At 41.8% G+C, this 20,109-nt stretch overlaps 1 protein-coding gene across 2 annotated transcripts in view; it reads left to right on the top strand.

Moving 5' to 3' along the window:
- The window catches only part of grin3a (glutamate receptor, ionotropic, N-methyl-D-aspartate 3A), a 187,586-nt gene that overhangs the window by 144,448 nt on the left and 23,029 nt on the right, over window positions 1–20,109 (top strand). For both annotated transcript variants that reach the window (XM_073048632.1, XM_073048633.1), the window contains exons 5-6: window positions 8,576–8,691; window positions 17,999–18,150. In XM_073048632.1, coding sequence (XP_072904733.1) covers window positions 8,576–8,691; window positions 17,999–18,150 — 268 coding nt within the window. The remainder of the gene's footprint in view (window positions 1–8,575; window positions 8,692–17,998; window positions 18,151–20,109) is intronic.

The raw sequence follows: 20,109 nt of genomic DNA, 5'->3' as shown, positions 1-20,109 counted from the left end.
TGTCATTGATGAGTCACCATACAGAGAGGAGGTAGAGAGTCTTGTCAAATGATGTGACAACAACAATCTGACTTCCAACATAGACAAGACAAAAGAGATGATAGTCAACTTCATGAAGGAGCAGGTGGACTACTCTCCTTTGTGCGCCAATGGCTCTGCCGAGGAGAGAGTGAAGAGCACAAAGTTCCTTGGAGTGCACATAATGGACAACCTAACAGCTCCTCATTATTCAAGAAGGCACAGCAATGTCTCCAGTTTCTGAGGAGACTGAGGCATGCAAGGCTGCCTCCACCATTCTACCAAATTTCTACAAGGGCACCTTTGAGTGTGTCCAGCCTGGCTGCATCATTGTGTGGTATGGAAGCTGCAAGGCGTCCAGTTTTAAGACCCTACAGAGGATGGTAAAGCTGCTGAGAGCATCACCAGAGTTCCCTCCTCACTATTTGTGACACTTACTGAGCATTATATCTAAAGTCCCAAAGTATTGTTCAGGATCCCTACCACCCATCCCACAATCTCTTCAACCCTCTACCATCAGGAAGGAGATACAGGAGGATCAGGAGTAGGGCTGCCAGACTGGGTTACAGCTTCTTCCCAAAAGCTGTGTAACTAATGATTACTCTGCCACCACCACAGTCCCATCACTAGGACATTGAGCTGTTTACTGTTGCACTTTCCCTGTGCTGCATACTACATGGACTTTGAATTATATTTTGTGTTCGGTGCTGTGTGTGGTATATGTTTTGTGGGTGCACAGTGGTCTGGAGGAACATTGTCTCATTTAGTTGTATATGTATAGTCAGGTGGCAATAAACTTGAACTTGAAAATGAAAATGGAGGCCAGTGATTAATGGTAGGCCACACCATTTTCTGTAAATCCTAGAGATTGTTGTGTGTGAAAATCCCAAGAAATCAGCAGTTTCTGAGATACTCAAACCAGCCAGTCGGGCACCAACGATCATTCCATGGTCAAAGTCACTTAGATCACATTTTTTCCCCTTTCTGATGTTTAGTCTGAACAACAACTGAACCTTTTGAGTACGCCTCCATAGTTTTATGCACTGAGTTGCTGCCACATGATTGGCTGATTAGATATTTGCAGGAACAAAGAGGTGTGCGGGTGGTACTTAATAAAGTAGCCACTGAGCGTAGTTTACAGGGGGATATCAATCAACTAAGGAAGCTGGCTGAGCAGTGGCAAGTGATTTTCAAAAGAGACAATTGTGAGGTGAGGCATCTTGGAAAGTCAAACGAGAGAAGGATTTACGTAATGAATGGTTAGGCACCAGGGAGTGTAATGCAACAGAAAGGATGCAAGTGCCTCATTCATTGAAAGTAGTGTCACAAGTAGACTGAGAGGTGAAAAAGGCGTTTAGCATGCTGGCTGCTATCAGTCAGGTCACCATGTACAGGAGTTGGGATATTATGTTGCAATTGTATAAGTCATTGGTGAGGCCAAACGTGGAGTACTGTGCACAGCTTTGAACACAGTGTGACAGTACAGATGTGGTTAAACTGGAAAAAGTGCAGAAAAGATTTACGAGGATGTTGCCAGAACTAGAGAGCCTGAGTTGTAGAGCACCATTATCATTTAAGAGGGCCTAAGTGGCCAGCGTAGAGTCTTTATTGCTTGGACCATAGGAGAATGAAGAGCTACAGTATAGAAGTGTTTAAAATTATGAGAGGCTTAGGTAGGGTGGGTGCTAACAGTCTTTTCTTCATGCCTGGGGAGTCAAAAACAATGGAGCGTTGGTTTTAGTTGAGAGGGGAAAGATTTAAAAGGGACCCGAGGGATAACTGTATCATGCAGAGGGTGGTGTACGTATGAAACATGATGCCAAAGGAAGTGAATGAGGCAGATACAGCAGTGTCCTTTCAGGAGGGGCAGAGCTCACTGAGATATGGCTGAATGCAGGAATTTGTGCCTTGTTCAGTGGGTACCCTGGTCAGGAGGACAGGCTGAGCTGAAGAGCTTGTGTCAGTGCTGGATTGATCTATAACTCAGTGAGAGAGAATATGTTGCAAGGAAGTAACGGAGGAAAGAAACTGAAAGGCCTGGAGAGAGCGGAAGCTCAGAGGGTGCTTCCAATAGCGGGAGAGTCTGGAATCTGAGGGCACAGTCTCAGAATAAAGGGTCATCCCTTTAGAACTGAGATGAGGAGGAATTTCTTCCATCAGAGGGTGGTATATCTGTGGAATTTGATGCCAAGAGGTGCTGTGGAGGTCATGTCATAGCGTGCACTTAAGATAGAGATTGATAGATTCTTGGTAACAGGGAGAAGGTGGGAAAAAGGTGTTGCAAAAAAAAAAATCAGCCCTGATCAAATGATAGAGCAGACATGAAGGGCCCTGGCCTGATTCTGCTCCTATACCTTATGGTCTAATTAATGGGATGGCTCACCTGGGAAGTGACTTGGACCAGATGGTCTGAATGCCTCCTCATGTGTTATTATGAAATGGAAATTAACGATAATCATAATGTGGGAAATCCCACAATGGATTATGATCATTATTTTGTGTGATGTTGATTGAAATATTAATTTTCAGTTCATCAAGCTCTTGCCATCTGATCTTTTACCCCCACTTGAGGTAACGGAGCGGCCAGGGTTCAGCACCTCATTGGAAAGGATGACTTGCAATAGTGCAAGTCTATATTTTGTACTGAGAGTCTGCAATGGGATTTGTTCACATAAGCTTGTCATGTAGAAGTGAAAGTGCTTCTTTTAACCTGTAGCTGACATAATTTGAATCACTTAATTGCATTCTGAGTTTAGTTTTTCTGCAAAAGAAGTATTAATTATGTGACAGTTTTCCAGATTTGACGAATAAGATGTAAGGATATCTGCTGATATGGTTAGACTCAGCCAGAAGTGCTTTGTAGCCCTAAGGCTTACTATAGATGGAACATGCTGTGCATTTTGACATTTTCTGCTGCAGCCAACAGTTTTAAAAATAAATGAGAGGAAACATTCACTCTTCATAATTTATTGTTCAACATAAGTAGATTATGTATTGACTAAAAGTAATTAATTACTCTTTGTGCAGGAAATCTGTTTTGAAAATGTTTTGAAGGGGCGATTTTAGAGATAGCGTACACTTCTCGAGTTCTGTTTATGAATGCACCATTAAAAGCATCCTGAAGCACCCTGTCTGGATGCACCTCAGCACTGTATGGCAACTGCTCTGCCCAAGATACGAGAAGTTGCAGAGTTGTGGATTCAGCTCAGTGCATCACAATAAAGCAGCCTTCCCTTCATGGATCTGTCCACACTTCTCAGTGCCTCAGCAAAGCAGAGCCATCATAATCAAAGACGAAAACATGAGGAAATCTGCAGATGCTGGAAATTCAAGCAACACACACAAAATGCTGGTGGAATGCAGCAGGCCAGGCAGCATCTATAGGAAGAAACACTGTCGACGTTTTGGGCCAAGACCCTTCATCAGGACTGACAGTGTTTCTTCCTATAGATGCTGCCTGGCCTGCTGCATTCCACCAGCATTTTGTGTGTGTTGATCATAATCAAAGACTATTCCCAGCACAAATAATTTCTCTTCTCTCCAGTCGATTGGACAGCATATACAGAAACTTGAAAACATACACCACCAGGTTTCTTTCCCACTGTTATAAGATTCTTAAACGGGGCCTTGTACAATGAAGATGAACTCTTCGTCTCACAGTTTATCCCATCAAGGCTCTTGCATCTTATTGTCTAACTGCATTGTTTTTTCTCTGTGTAATGCCCTTGGTTAGAATTTCTATTGTCATGCTGTGAGGAATTTTTATTTTAGCAGCTTTCTGCAACAGTAGTATGTCCTGTTAGTAAGAGTGGTTTGGCTACGGTTAAAGATAAGGAGAAATTTTGTCTAATTTGGGAATGTTGTGTCAGTCAATTGGGTTTGTCTTTCTGCCCAGTGAGATGCAATGGAAGGTTTAAGGGTGCTAGGTGGGATCAGATTTCTGAAGGGCGGTGATTTGGTTTGGATCTTTGGGTCAGGAGGTGCGGAGAGAAGAGCATAAGGGAAGATGCTTTGAGGATCCCACCCGAAGGGGAGACACTATTGCAAGGAGTGCTTTGCAAAGTGAATGATCCCAAGGAGGGAAGTGCTACCTGTGATTGGTGATAGGAATTCAGAGCCATGAGTAAAGAGATAGGCCCAACTACTATAGAAACAAGCTCCAACACATATGTGCACATTTAGACTGGTTTAACTGTAATGTAGCCTTTTATTTTCTTCTCTTTTTCTGTTAACTGTTTGTTAAAGTTGAAAATTGATAAATAAACTTTCTTTGTAACTTTATGCTGGTGTACAATCTGTCATTTCTTGGCAAAAGATAAATATTTATGGGGCAGTACTTACACACAATTCACTAAAATCAATGTTCCTTAATCGGACCCAAATCAAACCGACTCTAGAAGTGTGCGGCTTATGGAGTCACGTGGCTGTTATTAGAGTTAGCCAACGAGCTAAGTTTGTACACAAGCCCCGGAGAGAGAGTCACATCTGAAACTGTGACACAATGTACTGTATTCTGTTCTTGTAGGCACTACCTCAAACTAATAGTATTTCAAAACGATCTGGATGAATGGCTTACAAAACCATGATTTTCACTGATTCTTGGTACATGTGACAATGATAAGCCAATAGCAACACTAATCTACAGATTCTAGAATTGTTTCAACAGGCAATTCCAGAAAATTCCAGCAAATCTGAACCTGCCATTTAAGAAAGAAGGGAAAGAGAAAACAGGGACTTACTAACCTGTTAGCCTAATTCTAGTAGAACATAGCACATAGATAGATAGATAGATAGATAGATAGATAGATAGATAGATAGATAGATAGATAGATAGATAGATAGATAGATAGATAGATACTTTATTCATCCCCATGGGGAAATTCAACATTTTTTCCAATGTCCCATACACTTGTTTTAGCAAAACTAATTACATAAATTACTCAGTAAAAATATGATATGCATCTAAATCACTCTCTCAAAAAGCATTAATAATAGCTTTTAAAAAGTTCTTAAGTAGTTTACTTAGATACATTAAATACAATCAACCCCGGCACTTTAACATATCTTACTCCTGGCGGTTGAATTGTAAAGCCTAATGGCATTGGGGAGTATTGACCTCTTCATCCTGTCTGAGGAGCATTGCATCGATAGCAACCTGTCGCTGAAACTGCTTCTCTGTCTCTGGATGGTGCTATGTAGAGGATGTTCAGGGTTTTCCATAATTGACCGTAGCCTACTCAGCGCCCTTCGCTCAGCTACCAATGTTATACTCTCCAGTACTTTGCCCACGACAGAGCCCGCCTTCCTTACCAGCTTATTAAGACGTGAGGCATCCCTCTTCTTAATGCTTCCTCCCCAACACGCCACCACAAAGAAGAGGGCGCTCTCCACAACTGACCTATAGAACATCTTCAGCATCTCACTACAGACATTGAATGACGCCAACCTTCTAAGGAAGTACAGTCGACTCTGTGCCTTCCTGCACAAGGCATCTGTGTTGGCAGTCCAGTCTAGCTTCTCGTCTAACTGTACTCCCAGATACTTGTAGGTTTTAACCTGCTCCACACATTCTCCATTAATGATCACTGGCTCCATATGAGGCCTAGGTCTCCTAAAGTCCACCACCATCTCCTTGGTCTTGGTGATATTGAGACGCAGGTAGTTTGAGTTGCACAATATCACAAAGTCCTGTATCAGTTTCCTATACTCCTCCTCCTGTCCATTCCTGACACACCCCACTATGGCCGTGTCGTCAGCGAACTTCTGCACATGGCAGGACTCCGAGTTATATTGGAAGTCTGATGTGTACAGGGTGAACAGGACCGGAGAGAGCACGGTCCCCTGCGGCGCTCCTGTGTTGCTGACCACCGTGTCAGACCTACAGTCTCCCAACCGCACATACTGAGGTCTCTCTGTCAAGTAGTCCACTATCCAATCCACCATGTGAGAGTCTACTCCCATCTCCGTTAGTTTGTGCCTTAAGATCTTGGGCTGGATGGTGTTAAAGGCACTAGAGAAGTCCAGGAATGTAATCCTCACAGCGCCACTGACCCCATCTAGGTGAGAGAGGGATTTGTGCAGCAAATACGTGATAGCATCCTCCACTCCCACCTTCTCCTTATACGCAAACTGAAGAGGATCCCGGGCGTGCCTGTACATACAGTACAGGAACAGAAACAGGTCTTCAGCTCACAATATCTATGCCAACCATGAGGCCAATCTGAACTAATCCCATCTGCCTGTACATGGTTCATATCCCTCTTTTCTCTGCCTGTTTAAGTGTCTGTCTAGGGAGCAGAAGAGAAAATAATGAAATCTGCAATTAAGGATGTCATAGCAGCATCTCTGGGCAGAATAATACACTGTACAGAAACTACATCAGTTTATGAAAGGAAAAATTGCTGGAGTTCATAGAATAGGCAGGGGTACCTAAGGAAATAATGTATTTATTTATTTCTGAAAGTGTTCAGTAAGTTTTAGCATAGTAAGTTGGTCAACAAGATTAGGGATAATATACTGGCATGGATTAAGAATTTATTATCAGACGGTAAGGAAAGTGGGAATAAATGGATTAATCTCATATTGGTTATGCTGTGTGTTCTATGGTTTTTCTGTGGTAAGTGGTTCTCTACAAACTGTGCTTGGACCCCAGCTTTTCACAACCTATATCAACAAGTTGCCAAGGGGTCCAAATTTCTAGTTTGGTGATGATACAAAAATAAGTGTGAATTGTAAGTCTGGAGGACAATGGAATGAGAGATTCTGGAAGAGGTGAGTGAAGGGGTGAGAACTTGGTAATGTGGAAAGATGTGAGGTTATCCACTTTGGTGCATATATCAGGAAAAACTGGTATGTTTGTTAAATGGTAAGACATTGAGTAACGGTCATGTTCAAAGAGATGTAGGTGTGTTTTCCACAAGTCACTGGAACCCAACATGCAGAAGCAGTGAGAAATTAAAAGGTCAAATGTTCTGTTAGCCTTTAGAAAATAAGAATGTCACATTGTTGTTGTTTGGGGTAATGGTAAAACTGCACCTAGATTATTAGTCTCCTAACCTAAAAGAGATAGTGCGTGTTGTAAAGAGAGTGCAACAAAGGATTGTTAGACTGGTCCCATGGATTATAAGTTTGCCACTTGAGCAGGGTTTGGGACTGCATTCTCCAGAGTTTAGAAAAAGGGAAAAAGATCTCATCACAACTTACAAAATTTTGATAGGCTGTTCCCCTAGCTGAGACCAGAACATTTAGGTCTGGGTTGAGAAAATTCTTCATTCAGATGGTGCTGAGCTGTTTGAATTTTCAACTGAAGGAGGTGTGGAGACTAAATAATCTTGTTCATTCAGCATGTACCGGGTAGGTTAACGAATTCCTGAACATTCAGGGAGGTACAGGTTGAGGGATAGTGTGGAAAAATGGAGCTGAGGTAGATTAGACAAAATCTTAATGAATGAAAGATTGGCTTATTGTTCCTTCTGTTTCTCAAGTTCTGAATTTCTTAGACCTGATAAATCAGCTGCCTTACATGGAGTAAATCTGTAGCTGATAAAAGATCAGCACCTCTCCATAACAATTTACTACTAATGTAAATGCTGTAGGTCAATTATTTAATCCTGTTAAGTAGCAACATTTTTTAAAGACTTCAATTTATTGACCCACATCATACATTAATACGGAATGCATTGAAATTAAAACAAATTTTAAAACAAATTTTATAGCAAGACTAGGCCATTATTTTGTTTTATTTGTTTGGAGTTCTGTCACCTTCATGAGTGCAGTGACAGTAATGGCAGACGCATGGTGCAATAAGAGTTGGTGCTTCTGTTTCATAGCTCCAGCAATCCAGATTTCATCCTGACTTTCAGCACTCTCTGTGTGGTTTGCAAGTTAACTACATGAGTTTCCCCAAGACACTCCCTACATCCGCAAGATGCGCGGACAAGTTAATTGGCCACTATGCGTCATTCTCTAGTGTGGCTAAGTATTAAAATAACCAAAGGGAAGTAAATGAACATGAGAGAGAGAATAGGCTGCAAACCTAAGGGTAAATATTGAGATAGTATCCAGGATGGAATGTCAAAGTTAAAGTAAAAAAAAACAAAGTCAGGGTTATTTTCTTGTGCACAAGTACACGTATGCATAGGCGCTGTAAAATAATTACTGTACTTGGAGTAGAATCACAAACTTATGGCATCAGAGATACAACGTTCATGAGATAAACATAAGTTATACAAGGATGAACACAAATACAAAGTCCATTGTAGTGTAAAGTGGTGCTACACTGAGGTGGTAATTAGGGTTGTGCAGGTTGGCTCAAAGACCAAATGGTTAAAAGGAAGTAGCTCTTTTTGACCTTGGTGGTGTGGAACTTCTGCAAAGTGGTAGCCATGAGAAGATAACATGACCCATGTAATGAGGGTATTTGATAATAGATACTGTCTTCTTAAAGCAACACCTCATGTTGATCTTTAGATGGTTGGGAGAGATGTGCCTGCCTTTATCTGTGTTGTAGTAAGATGAATTATGTGCTTCTAATCAGCAATCTGACCTTTAAACTTAGAAATGATCCTCAAAAACTTGATGCCTTTATCATGGACAAAGCGCTGTTGGATTACGAAGTCTCCATTGATGCTGACTGCAGGCTTCTAACTGTTGGAAAACCTTTTGCTATAGAAGGTATGCATGCCAATCCATTTTTACCTCAATTCATGAATCTGTAAAATGTGTGTTGGCCAGTCTTCAAAATGAATAATTTATTCATCCATTTATTGCTCAAGATAAGTCACTTTTGCAAGGAAGTATTAATTGGAAAATTGTTCATAAGTCTCTCAACAGACAGTGAATTGAGTATAATTTACAACTGGTTTCTCAAAAAAAAACTTAATCATTGTTTCCCTTAAAAAGTAAAAGCATGTATCCTCAGTATATTGAAAATCTGAACCAGGCATGCATACAATTTCTTTACAAAATGATAGTGCATGGCATCACCATTTTCAGAAACATTTATGAGACACGAGTTTCTGCTAATGCTGGAAATCTTGAGCAACCCACACAAATGCTAGAGGAACTCAGCAGGTCAGGCAGTATCTATGGAGCAAAATAACCAGTTGACATATCGGGCCAAGATCTTTCACCCAGACTGGCCTCCATACATGGTACCTGGCCTGCTGAGTTCCTCCAACATATTGTGTGTGTTGTTCACAAGCATGTGCATGTTTTGGTGACATAGAAAGTGTCAATTCAGTACAATCAGTCTGTGCTAATTTTCAAGCACCCATTTATGTTAACCCCATACTTACCCTTCTTTATTCCCTCCACATTTCATCAGCTACTCCTTCTCCAGGTTCTTCCACTCACCTATTACATTGGGGCAATTAATAGTAGCCAAATAATCTGGCATCTGCATGTGTTTGAGTTGTGGGGAGAAACTGAAGTACTCCGAGGAAATCCATGCAGACAAAGTACATACAAACTTCCACAAACAGTACAAGATATCAGGATTGAACGCTGATCACTGGACCTGTGAGATAGCACCTTGTTTTATTTTATTATTTATTTAGAGATACAGTGAGGAACAGACCCTACCAGCCCAATAAAATGCTCTGCCCACAAACCCACCTATTTATCACTAGTCTAATCACAGGACAATTTACAATGATCCATAGGAGCCACGTATCCATCATCTGCCTGTCTGTATTGTACCTTGAGTTGCACATTTATTATGGATAATTTGTCACATGGGTGGGGGCGTGGTCAAAGCAAATGAGTATAGTTATGTTTATCACTTTGTCTTAGTGAGTCTGTTGAGAGAGCCAACTGGGGAATGTTATTTTGTTGTTGTACATACTTCATTTATTTACCCTTCGCTACACCAATTACTCTTATTCTGCGATATTGCTAATTTTAGTTTTGTTCGTTTTTTAAAAAATCATTATAAGATCGCTTGGCTTTGCTGGTTTCACATTAAAGAAATGAACACACTTTTTTGACTTGGAGCTCAGTTGTTTGGAATTATTACAGTGTCAATTCCCATAATTAGTCTCAGAGCTGCTTTGGTTTGTTTTCAGGTAACCGCTATGTTAACCTACTAACATGTATGTTTTTAGGCTGTGGGAGAAATCCAGAGCACCCATGTGGTTCACAGGGAGAAGATACAAACTGCTTACAGGCAATGCTGAGAGTAAACCCCATACTCTGGAAGGCCCCAAGCTGTATTAGTGTCACGGTGACCACTACACTACTGTGGCACTGCTATTTCTCTGCTACTTTGCCAGTCGTTATCTGTTCTAGTCACCGTGTCTATAATGGAAGATCCATATAGGATTTTGACACATTATAATTGCATAGTCTTTACCCTTGGGGAGCAAAATGATTCAGATTATATTTCAACATGTTAAAGGTGTGCAGGAACCTTTGAAGAAATGTGTATACATCTTTGCAAAATATAGTGATAGAGTTATGAGTAAAAGAGGTTCCCAGTACAAAAGCATTTCTTAAAACACTCATTATGCCACACTCAGTGTCCATTTAAGAAAGATGTAAAGGTCTCAGAAATGATTTTACTAGAATTGTTTCAGGGGTGTGGGATTTCAATTCTACTATTGGACTGGAGAAGTTGGACAAGTTCTTTTTAGTGTAAAGAAATATTGTTAGAAGATTTGATAGATTAATGCAGATTATGATGAGTGTAGGTAAGGTAATGTAGCAGCCAGCAGAACTCTTTACAACACCAGTGTCTGGATTCCAACCCCTGCCATTATCTATAAAGAGTTTGTATGTTCTCCCCATGACCATGCAGGTTTCCTCCAGGTGCTCTGGTTTCCTCCCACATTACAAAGGAATATGGGTTCATAAGGATTAATAAGTTGAGGCCATGTTATGTTGTCACCTGGAAACCTGGTGACACTTGTGGACTGCCTCCAGCACATCCACAAACTGGGTTGGTCATTGACGCAAACGGTACATTTCACTGTATGTTTCTTTATACACATGACAAATAAAGCTCATCTAATCTAATTTTTAGATAGGATAAGCAGAGAAAGTTAGATCATTTTCAGATACTTTGATGACCAGGCAACTCAAGTTTAAAGTTATAGGCCTTCAATAGATGTTTAATATATACGAATGCTCTGGATGGCTCTTGACATGAATTGGCAACAGCACATGACAAACATCAAGCTCTATGATGACCTACCAATACTCACTACTAAAACTGAGGTGAGAAGACTGCAACTAGCAGGGTACTGTCTACACCACCCTGAGCTACCTGCCAGCCTAGTCATCACATGGGAGCCCAAGCATGGGAGGATGATCACTGGGTGCCCTCCCAAGACTATGGTCAACACGATCCTAGAAGACAGCAGTGCAGCTAATGTAGATGAACTGAACACACTGATGAGGGAGAGGGAGGAGTGGAGAGTCCATCATTGTGCCTGACGCCTGCCCCCTAGGCCTAAGTCGACGTAAGAAAGAAAAAGAAGTCATCAATAGGGAGTGAATGTGAGGGAAAAAGCTCTTCCACCAATTACTGATTTTCCCTCTCTGTGATGTGAAAGTAGAGTCAGGCTGGGCTCTCGGAATTAAATCAAAGAGACACTAAGGGTGAATTATTTACAGGAATAAGTGCAGAGAACATGATAGTGAGTGTCACTGGAATAATTTGCAGGAAGCCAGCAGAGACGATGGGTCAAATGCCCTCCCCTTGTGCTATAACAATGCCACAATTCAGTGAATTCCATGCTCAACTTTTATTAAATTTTCACCAACTCTATTTTTTTTCCTCTTTCCAATGGGTGTCATATTGAATGGTATTATTTCTGTATAGAGTCACCAAGTTCGATGGAGGTTACACTCTAAACTCCTCACTCAGTGCAAAATGCCAGAAGTGAAAATAGATCATACCCTAAACTAATAATCTGGCTACAGGAATAAGAGGAACCTGAATTATAATGCTTTGCATTCTACAGACTAATCATTTCCATGAAAAATCCAAGTATGTCATAAAGGGGGGGGGGGGGGGAGGTTGGGAATGGACCCAAATGCAGGACACAGACACTGAAGTACTAGGAACAGGACAGGACAAAACTAAAGGATGGGACAGGTCACAGACTAGGCTAGGGAAGCAGGACCAGGACAAGGGACTGGGAACAAGGAGACTGGGTGTGGACTCCAAGCCCAAGACTGGACCAGGATCCAGAACCTGGGTCTTGACTCAGACTCAGACCCCAAACCAGGTGAAGACATGACAAGGTCTGGGTTCTTGGATCTGGAGGCTTGGAGGCAGACTAGGAACTGTACATCAACATAGAGCCAGGACTTCTCCTTCAACAAGCCAGGACTCAACTTTCACTCCACACCAAGGTGGGGCAGGTCCATCCATTAGGTAACAGCAGAACAGCCTGACTTACCCCACAGGGTGAGGACAGGAAGAGACAAACACCAAAGAACAACAGACAGTTCCATCTCTGCATCAGGGTTGCTCCAAGTCAGTTACAGCCAGCAATCTTGGCTGGCTACAGAAACAACCAGATCCCTACCTAGCTCAGAGTGGCTGACAGCCACCCAGCTGGCCTGGAAAATAGCCAAATCCATACCGCAATGACCGCTCCAACTACTACCAGCAAGGCTCCCAGAAGCCATGGTTCTCCAACATGGCCTAAAAATGGCAAGTGGCCATTCTAGCCTTCCACCAGCTATTTGCTCCCAGAGAATCTTGACAAAACAACCCCCCCCCAACCACACACAATCCTAGGGCCACTTATATTCCCAGCCTCAAGATGAGCATCAGGTGTTTATGGTTAAGTCCAACCAAAACAAGGGACAGCTGGAGGACCCGGAGTCTGGAGCCCGCGGACCAGACTGTGAACCGGAATGCGGGTTTCGGACTGGACCATGACAAAGTAAGGTTATTTCTGTCCACTCACAGTCTTAATCAATTGAAACATGCTTGATAGAATCTTCAAAAGAAAAGGGGTTCTCAGCTAAAGAGACAGTCTGCAGATGCTGGAAATCCAAAGCAACACACACAAAATGGCTGGATGAACTCAGCAGATCAGGTAGCAAGTAGTCAACATTTTGTGCTGAGACTCTTCTTCAGGACTGAGAAGAAAGGGAGAAAGATGCTAGAATTAAAAAGGTGGAGCGGGGGAACGGCGGCTAGCTCGAAGGTGATAGGTGAAGCCAGTTGGCTGGGAAGGATCAAGGGCTGGAGAAGAAGGAATCTGATAGGAGGGGAGAGTGGCCCAGAGGAGAAAGGAGAGAAGGAAGGGACCCAGGGGGAATAATAGGTAGGTGAGAAGAGGTAAAAGTTCAGAATGGGGAATAGAGGAGGAGGGGAGAAATCTGTTTACCGGAAGGCGAAATTGATATTCATGCTATCAGATTGAAGGTTACCCAGACAGAATATAAGGTGTTACTCCTGCACCTTGAGGCACTAGAGGAGGCCACAGATCAACACTTCAAAACAGAAATGGGAATGGAAATTAAAATGTTTGGCCACTGGGAAGTCCCACTTGTGGCAGACAGTGCGGGGGTGCTCAACAAAGCGGTTCCCCAATTTATGACGGATCACACCAGTATAGAGGAGACTGCATCAGAAGCACTGGACACAATAGATCACCCCAGCAGACTCACAGGTGAAGTGTTGCCTCACCTGGAAGGACTGTTTGAGGCTTTGAAGGGAGCTGAGGGAGATAAAGTCAGCTAATTTGTCTCTCTCTGGGAACCAGGCAACTTTGATTATATATTTTAATATAACTCTGTAGATCAGCCCTTTAAGGAAAATATGTTAATATTCTTTAATCTGTAGGGAATTTTTTTTTCAATCTCCTTTAGACAGTTTTGATTTTATTGTAGTTGGAAAATGATGGTCTAGCGCATTTGTTATCACAAAGCTGCCAAGAATCCTAGTTTGTAATGGATCACATATGGGAATGCTTCACTGTTATTGTGGCATGTGTTTGATTCATGTCATAGATATAGAAGTATTGAAGCTTCAAATTTTATGATTTAACTCTGGTAGACATGACTCAGCCAAGCACTAGATGATAGGAAATGAATTCATTGTTAGCCATAATATCTCCCAAGAGTATTATACATAGAATGAAGGATTCACAAAAAACACCGCTGGGTCTTTATCAAAAGTGAGGTTGTTTGCTTTCACCTTAAGACACCAATAAAAATAATAGTGTGGTCCAGAATGAAATTAGTCTGAAAGTTTAGTTAAAATGAAGGCGTGCAGTTTTAAGTTGACGTCTTCATACAAATGTGTAAGGTCCCCATTTTGTTTTAGTAATAACTGGGTAAATATCAAACAGTCACCAGGTAAGTATATTATGTATTTTTATTGTAGTGTAAAAATCACATGAGTTTTAGGTCATAACTTGCTGACTTATCACAACAGTTTAAAGTGGCTATACAGTGTATAATTTGGAAATGTATTAGTTGTAAATGCAAGAGAGCCACAACTTTGTCGTAGAGTTTGGAGGCTCGTGTGCCTCAATGAGTTGTTTTGGCAAGAATCAGAGCTTTATACTTTGACGCTTGGTAGGGTCACCCATGTCAAATAGATCAAAGAGTAGAGGCCAGACTAGGAGTGGAACACCGGTCCTCCAGGTTTGGGGTTTCAGCTCAGGGCTAACAACCCTGACTGGACAAAAAAATTGTTATGGAAATAGCAATGAAAGAACCTACTTCATCTGTGTGTGACAGTATAGACAGACAGAGATGGAGAACCTTCTTTGCTACCCTAAATGCCAGCGGTGTTACTACTGGAAGAACAGCAGCAGCATAAATAGACAGGGAGAAGAAAAGCAAGACCCTATCCACTCACAAACATTTGGAAGGCTGTGTGAACATAGAACATAGAATATAGAAATCTACAGCACATTACAGACCCTTCGGCCCACAATGTTGTGCCAACCATGTAACCTAATCTAGAAACTGCCTAGAATTTCCCTAGCGCATAGGCCTCTATTTTTCTAAGCTCCATGTACCTATCTCAGTGGCTCTTAAAAGACCCTATTATATTCACTTCCACCACTGCCACCATCAGTGCATTCCATGCACCCACCATGCTCTGTGTGAAAAACTTACCCCTGACATCCCCTTGATACCTGTTTCCAAGCACCTTAAAACTATGTCCCCTCATGCTAGCCATTTCAGTCCTGGGATAAAGCCTCTGACTATCCACATGATCAATGTCCCTCATCATTTTATACACCTCAAACAGGTTACCCCTCATCCTCTGTCACTCCAAGAAGAAAAGGCCAAGTTCTGAATAGGACAGTCAACATTGTTCAGCCAACTGTATCTTTTCTCCTCCTGTTCCCAAGGGACTGGTTTTGGCTTTCGTTTTGTAGCATGGGTGTTGAAAATGTTTCCATACTGCCCTGTGCAGCTGAGGCTGAAGCTCTGCAAAACCCAGCCATGTTCTCACCCACCACCTACGATCAATACTCCAGGGAAGCAGGAGTCCAAGCTGGCTTTCCCTATCTAGCCTGAGTAAATTCAAAGTGGTTTTATATCAAACTGGGACTGAAGGGATGCAGTCTTGTGTTAAGTCAGCAGCCAGCAACAACTGAAGTCTTCAGAAGCTGACGTATTTGAAACAAGACTTTTAATTACTTCACCATGCCAGATACTGTCAAATTATTTCCCTTACACCCTTAACATAGGGTATCATTTACACAGATGTAATCCAGTCTGCGATTATCTCCAGAATCATCCTGAGTAACAGCCTCTGACCTCACTGCTGTTCTCCTGATGTCAACAGTTTGCACCATTTAGTGATAATATTTGCTGTGTTTATTAACACATTCTCCAAAACCAATTTCCTCTTCATACCTTACATTAGTACTTTTCACATGGACCATTAGCCACCAGGGTCAAGAGACCCAAATGGAATAAAACTGTCTTTTTCAGTTTTTTATATGCAGTATTGTTCAAAAGTCTTAGGCACATGTAAAAAAATTCTCTGAAACAAAGATGCTTTCAAAAATAACAAAATGAAAAGCTCCTAAATAAGAGAAAGACATACAAAGAGCAGTAAACAGTAAAAACTAAATCAAATCAATATTTGGTGTGACCACCCTTTGCCTTTAAAACTGCATCAATTCACTGCCGTGCAATTCTATAAGAAAATTGTCTGGTTGGTTGTTCCAATCATCTTGGAGAACTTGCCACAGTTCTTCTATAGACGCTGGCTGTCTTGCTTTCTTCTGCCTCTCCAGGTAATCCCAGACAGCCTCAGTAATCTGAATTCAGGGCTCTGTGGAGGCCATATCATCTGAAACCATATAAAAATCTAGGGTGCCTAAGACTTGTGCACAATATTGTAAAGGTCCCTGCTGTAACTTCAAATTTTAATAGATCATTGAAATGCATAGTAGTTAAATCCATTGCATGCATGTCATCCAAAAAATAAATAATCTCACTCTCAGCAGTCTTATAAAACATCAGATACATTGTAAGTGTCAAACAGATTTCTGTTTTTACCATTTTCTCAAGCAATTGTCATCACCACCACAAAGAAATGCTGACAACTCCTCTCTAAACCTTATACGTTTTAAATAACTTTACCTATATCCATTGACTTCAATAATAATAGAAATAGGCCACTCTCAGGATGGAGGAACAATACCTCATAATTTATCTAGGTAGCCTCCAACCTGATGGCAGGACTACTGATTTTTCCTTCCCTCTTCTATTCCTCATTCTGGCCTCTTACCTCTTCTCACCTATGGTGCCCTTCTTTCTTCCCTTCATCCCATGGTTCACTCTCCTCCCCCATCAGATTCCTTCATCTCCAGCCCTTTAATTTCCTCATCCGCCTCGCTTCATCTATCACCTTTTTTGCTCATCCTCCTTCTCTTCCCCCCTCCCACCTTCTTATTCTGGCATCTTCCCCTTTCCTTTCCAGTCCTGAAGAAGGCGTCTCAGCCTGAAATGTCCACTGTTCATTCATTTCCGTAGATACTGACTGACCTGCTGAGTTCTTCCAGCATTTTGAATGTCTTGCTCTGGATTTCCAGCATCTGTAGAATTTCATTTTGTTCACCCTCATCGCAGCTGTTAGTAAGATACAATCCCAACCTCACCAAATATTTCTCATAAATTAAATCCTGTAGTCTTAATATCAACCTTTTAAATCTCTTCTGGGCCTTTTCTATTGTTATGATGTCTTTCTTATTGTCCAGTGACCATAAGTATCTGCAGTACTGCAGTGTCACCCAGCTAGGGATGAAATTCTGGTTATGGATTAATTTACTTATTCATTTAGTGGAAACTAATAAATGACAGTAATTCCTACTCATCCATAATTGCCATTGAACTGAGAATCCTGTTAAGTTACTGAAGTGGGCAATTAAGAGTCAGCCACATAACTTAGTCTGCAGTTGCACGTGGGCCTGACTGAGTAAAAGGGCAGATTTCCTCCCATAAGGGGAAGTAGTGAATCAGATATGTTTTTAAGACACTCTGTACTTCCATAGTCATTTTAACTCCTGGATTTTTTCCTCTTCAGAACATTGCCTGAATTTAAAATCCTAAACTCTCACACGATTTGAACTCAGGCGTCTGGATATTTGGTCCAGCTGTGTCGATTATTAGTCAAGTAATTTAGAGTGACGGCCCTTCTCTTTTGTTTTGATTCTCAGTCAATAGATGTAGGCATGCCTTGTGGCTTCTTAACTATCTTAGCCACCTACTCTGCTTCCTTAAGGAATTTCTCATCTCAGTATAAGATAATAATAGGAAATTGCTGTAGCCTTACTCTCATGGTGAGCTGTACAATCGCATTGTCTGAATGTAATTGCTGCTGCATAATTACTCAGTTATCATGTATTCCCTGATCCATTGAAATAACTATTCTCTTAGGCATTATTACTCATTTATTTCCTCAATATCTTTGAGATGACTCACTTACAGTGCCAGACATCACATAGCAACTAATTTTCCTGCTTTCTTTGGTGATTCCTATTCCTAGGGTATGGAATTGGCCTTTTGCAGAATTCCCCATTGACATCAAACATTTCGGAATTAATTAGCCAGTACAAGTCTGACGGGTTTATGGATGTGCTTCATGACAAATGGTATAAAGTTGTGCCGTGTGGAAAAAGAAGCTTTACTGTGACGGAGGTGAGTAATATTTTTGAGATTAATCAATGTGCTGGGTTCAAAAGACATTATTAATTATTGCAGAAGGGTTGGTAATATTAATACCTGTGGCAGCCACTCCGAAAGACTGGGATTTCCTTTTCATTATTCATCCAAAAGATAGGGACCTAACATGTCAGAGAAAAAAATTATTACTCATTCATAATCACCTTTGAACTAAGTGAATAACCCATTTAGAGACTAGTTAAGGTTTGACCTTTTAGCTGTTACTGTGAAGTTAGGTCAGGATAAACCAAGGTGGTAGTATAGACAATACGGAGAATGGAGATAGACCTTGGGGTTTATAGACAGTCTAAGTGAATGGGTGAGGACATGTCAGATGTGTATAACATGGAAAAAATTGTTATCATTCATTTTGATAGAAAAAAAGGGTATTTCTTCAAAGGTAAGTAATATAACATGCTAGTGTCCAGAAATAAAGAGGTGTGTTTGTACCAGGAAAGGTAACCCTAGGAAAGTTAACATATTGGTCCATGAAGGAATAGAAAAGGTGCATCATGCATTGATTTGCAAGTGGATGAGAGTATGAGAGTAGAGGCAGTCAGAAGAAGTTTGACCCAGATGCAGAGCAGCAGAGACAATTTAGCAATATATGATACGTAACTAATAAACTGCAAGATGGCAAGCCATAATGGGCCACAATAGAAGAGAACAGATGCTCAACACAATAAGGAAACAAGCTAACTGAAGGCTAAGAGCAACTGGTTGAGGCTGGCTGGTTTGATGGGTGAACAAAGAAATCTGACTGAGGGCTGGGTTTAAATAGGTTGCAGGATATATGTTGGAAACAAGTGGCAGGTGATTTCTGGTCGCAGGGTGGAGACTGTGAGGTGCTTGCTTGTGCAAGTTTGACAGCGATCCTGCCCCTAATGGTCAGCTCCTAATGGCCTATGACAAACCAGATGAGTCCAATAGAACTCCTCAGGTAAAAATGGATGCATAATGAAAATAGTCTGCATTCAAGACCTCCTGCTTCCCAGTTGACCAGGCTCTGCACACCCCATCCAAGGTGACATGAATCCATCAAACAGCAATCTGTGTTCACTGGATCACCTTCCACCATCCTTAGTTCCGGAGGTGCAGGCTCAGCTGGGGTGAGTGGTCCATGGACAGCAGGCGTGAAGCAGGACACATGGAAGGTAGGTGTGACCCTGAGGGACCATGGCAGCTGGAGATGGTAAGTGACTAGGTTAAGTAACACGCACTAAATACTGGAAACACTCAGCAGGTCAGGCAGCATCTATGGAGAAAAACAAGCAGTTGATGTTTCCTACCGAGACTCCTCTTCAGGACTGAGATGGAAGGAGGGAAGATGCCTGAATTAAACGTGGGGGTGAGGGGGGTGGCAAGAGACTGGCTGGAAGGTGACAGGTGAAACCAGGTAGGTGGGAAAGGTCAAGGGATGGAGAAGGAATCTGATAGGAGAAGAGAGTGGACAATAGGAGAAAGCAAAGGAGGAGGGGACTCAGGAGGAAGTAATAGGCAGGTGAGAAGAGTGAGAAGGTCAGAGTGAGAAATAGAGGAAGTGGGAGGTGGAATTTGTTCAACGGTACAAGAAATCAATATTCATGCCATCAGGTTGGAGGGTGCCTAGACGGAATAAATGGTGTTGCTTCTACACCCTGACTGTGGCCTCATCTTGGCACAAGAGGAGGCTATGGGTCAATGTGTCAGAATGGGAATGGGGATCAGAATTAAAATGTTAGGCCATCGGGAAGTCTCGCTTGTGGATGATAACACTGAGGTGCTTGATGAAGGGTCCTCAGTTTATGATGGGTCTCAAGTCTGCATTAAGAGCACTGGACACAGTAGATGGCCCATCAGATTTGCACGTGATGTGTTACCTCACCTAGAAGGACTGATTGGGGCTCAGAATTGAGGTGAGAGAGGGGATATGGGCAGATGTAACACTTGGACAGC

The sequence above is a fragment of the Hemitrygon akajei genome, chromosome 6 (assembly GCF_048418815.1).
Source record: "Hemitrygon akajei chromosome 6, sHemAka1.3, whole genome shotgun sequence".
Classification (NCBI taxonomy): Eukaryota; Metazoa; Chordata; class Chondrichthyes; order Myliobatiformes; family Dasyatidae; genus Hemitrygon; species Hemitrygon akajei.
Note: the sequence above shows the minus strand (reverse complement) of the source record. Positions and strands in the feature narration are given on the sequence as shown.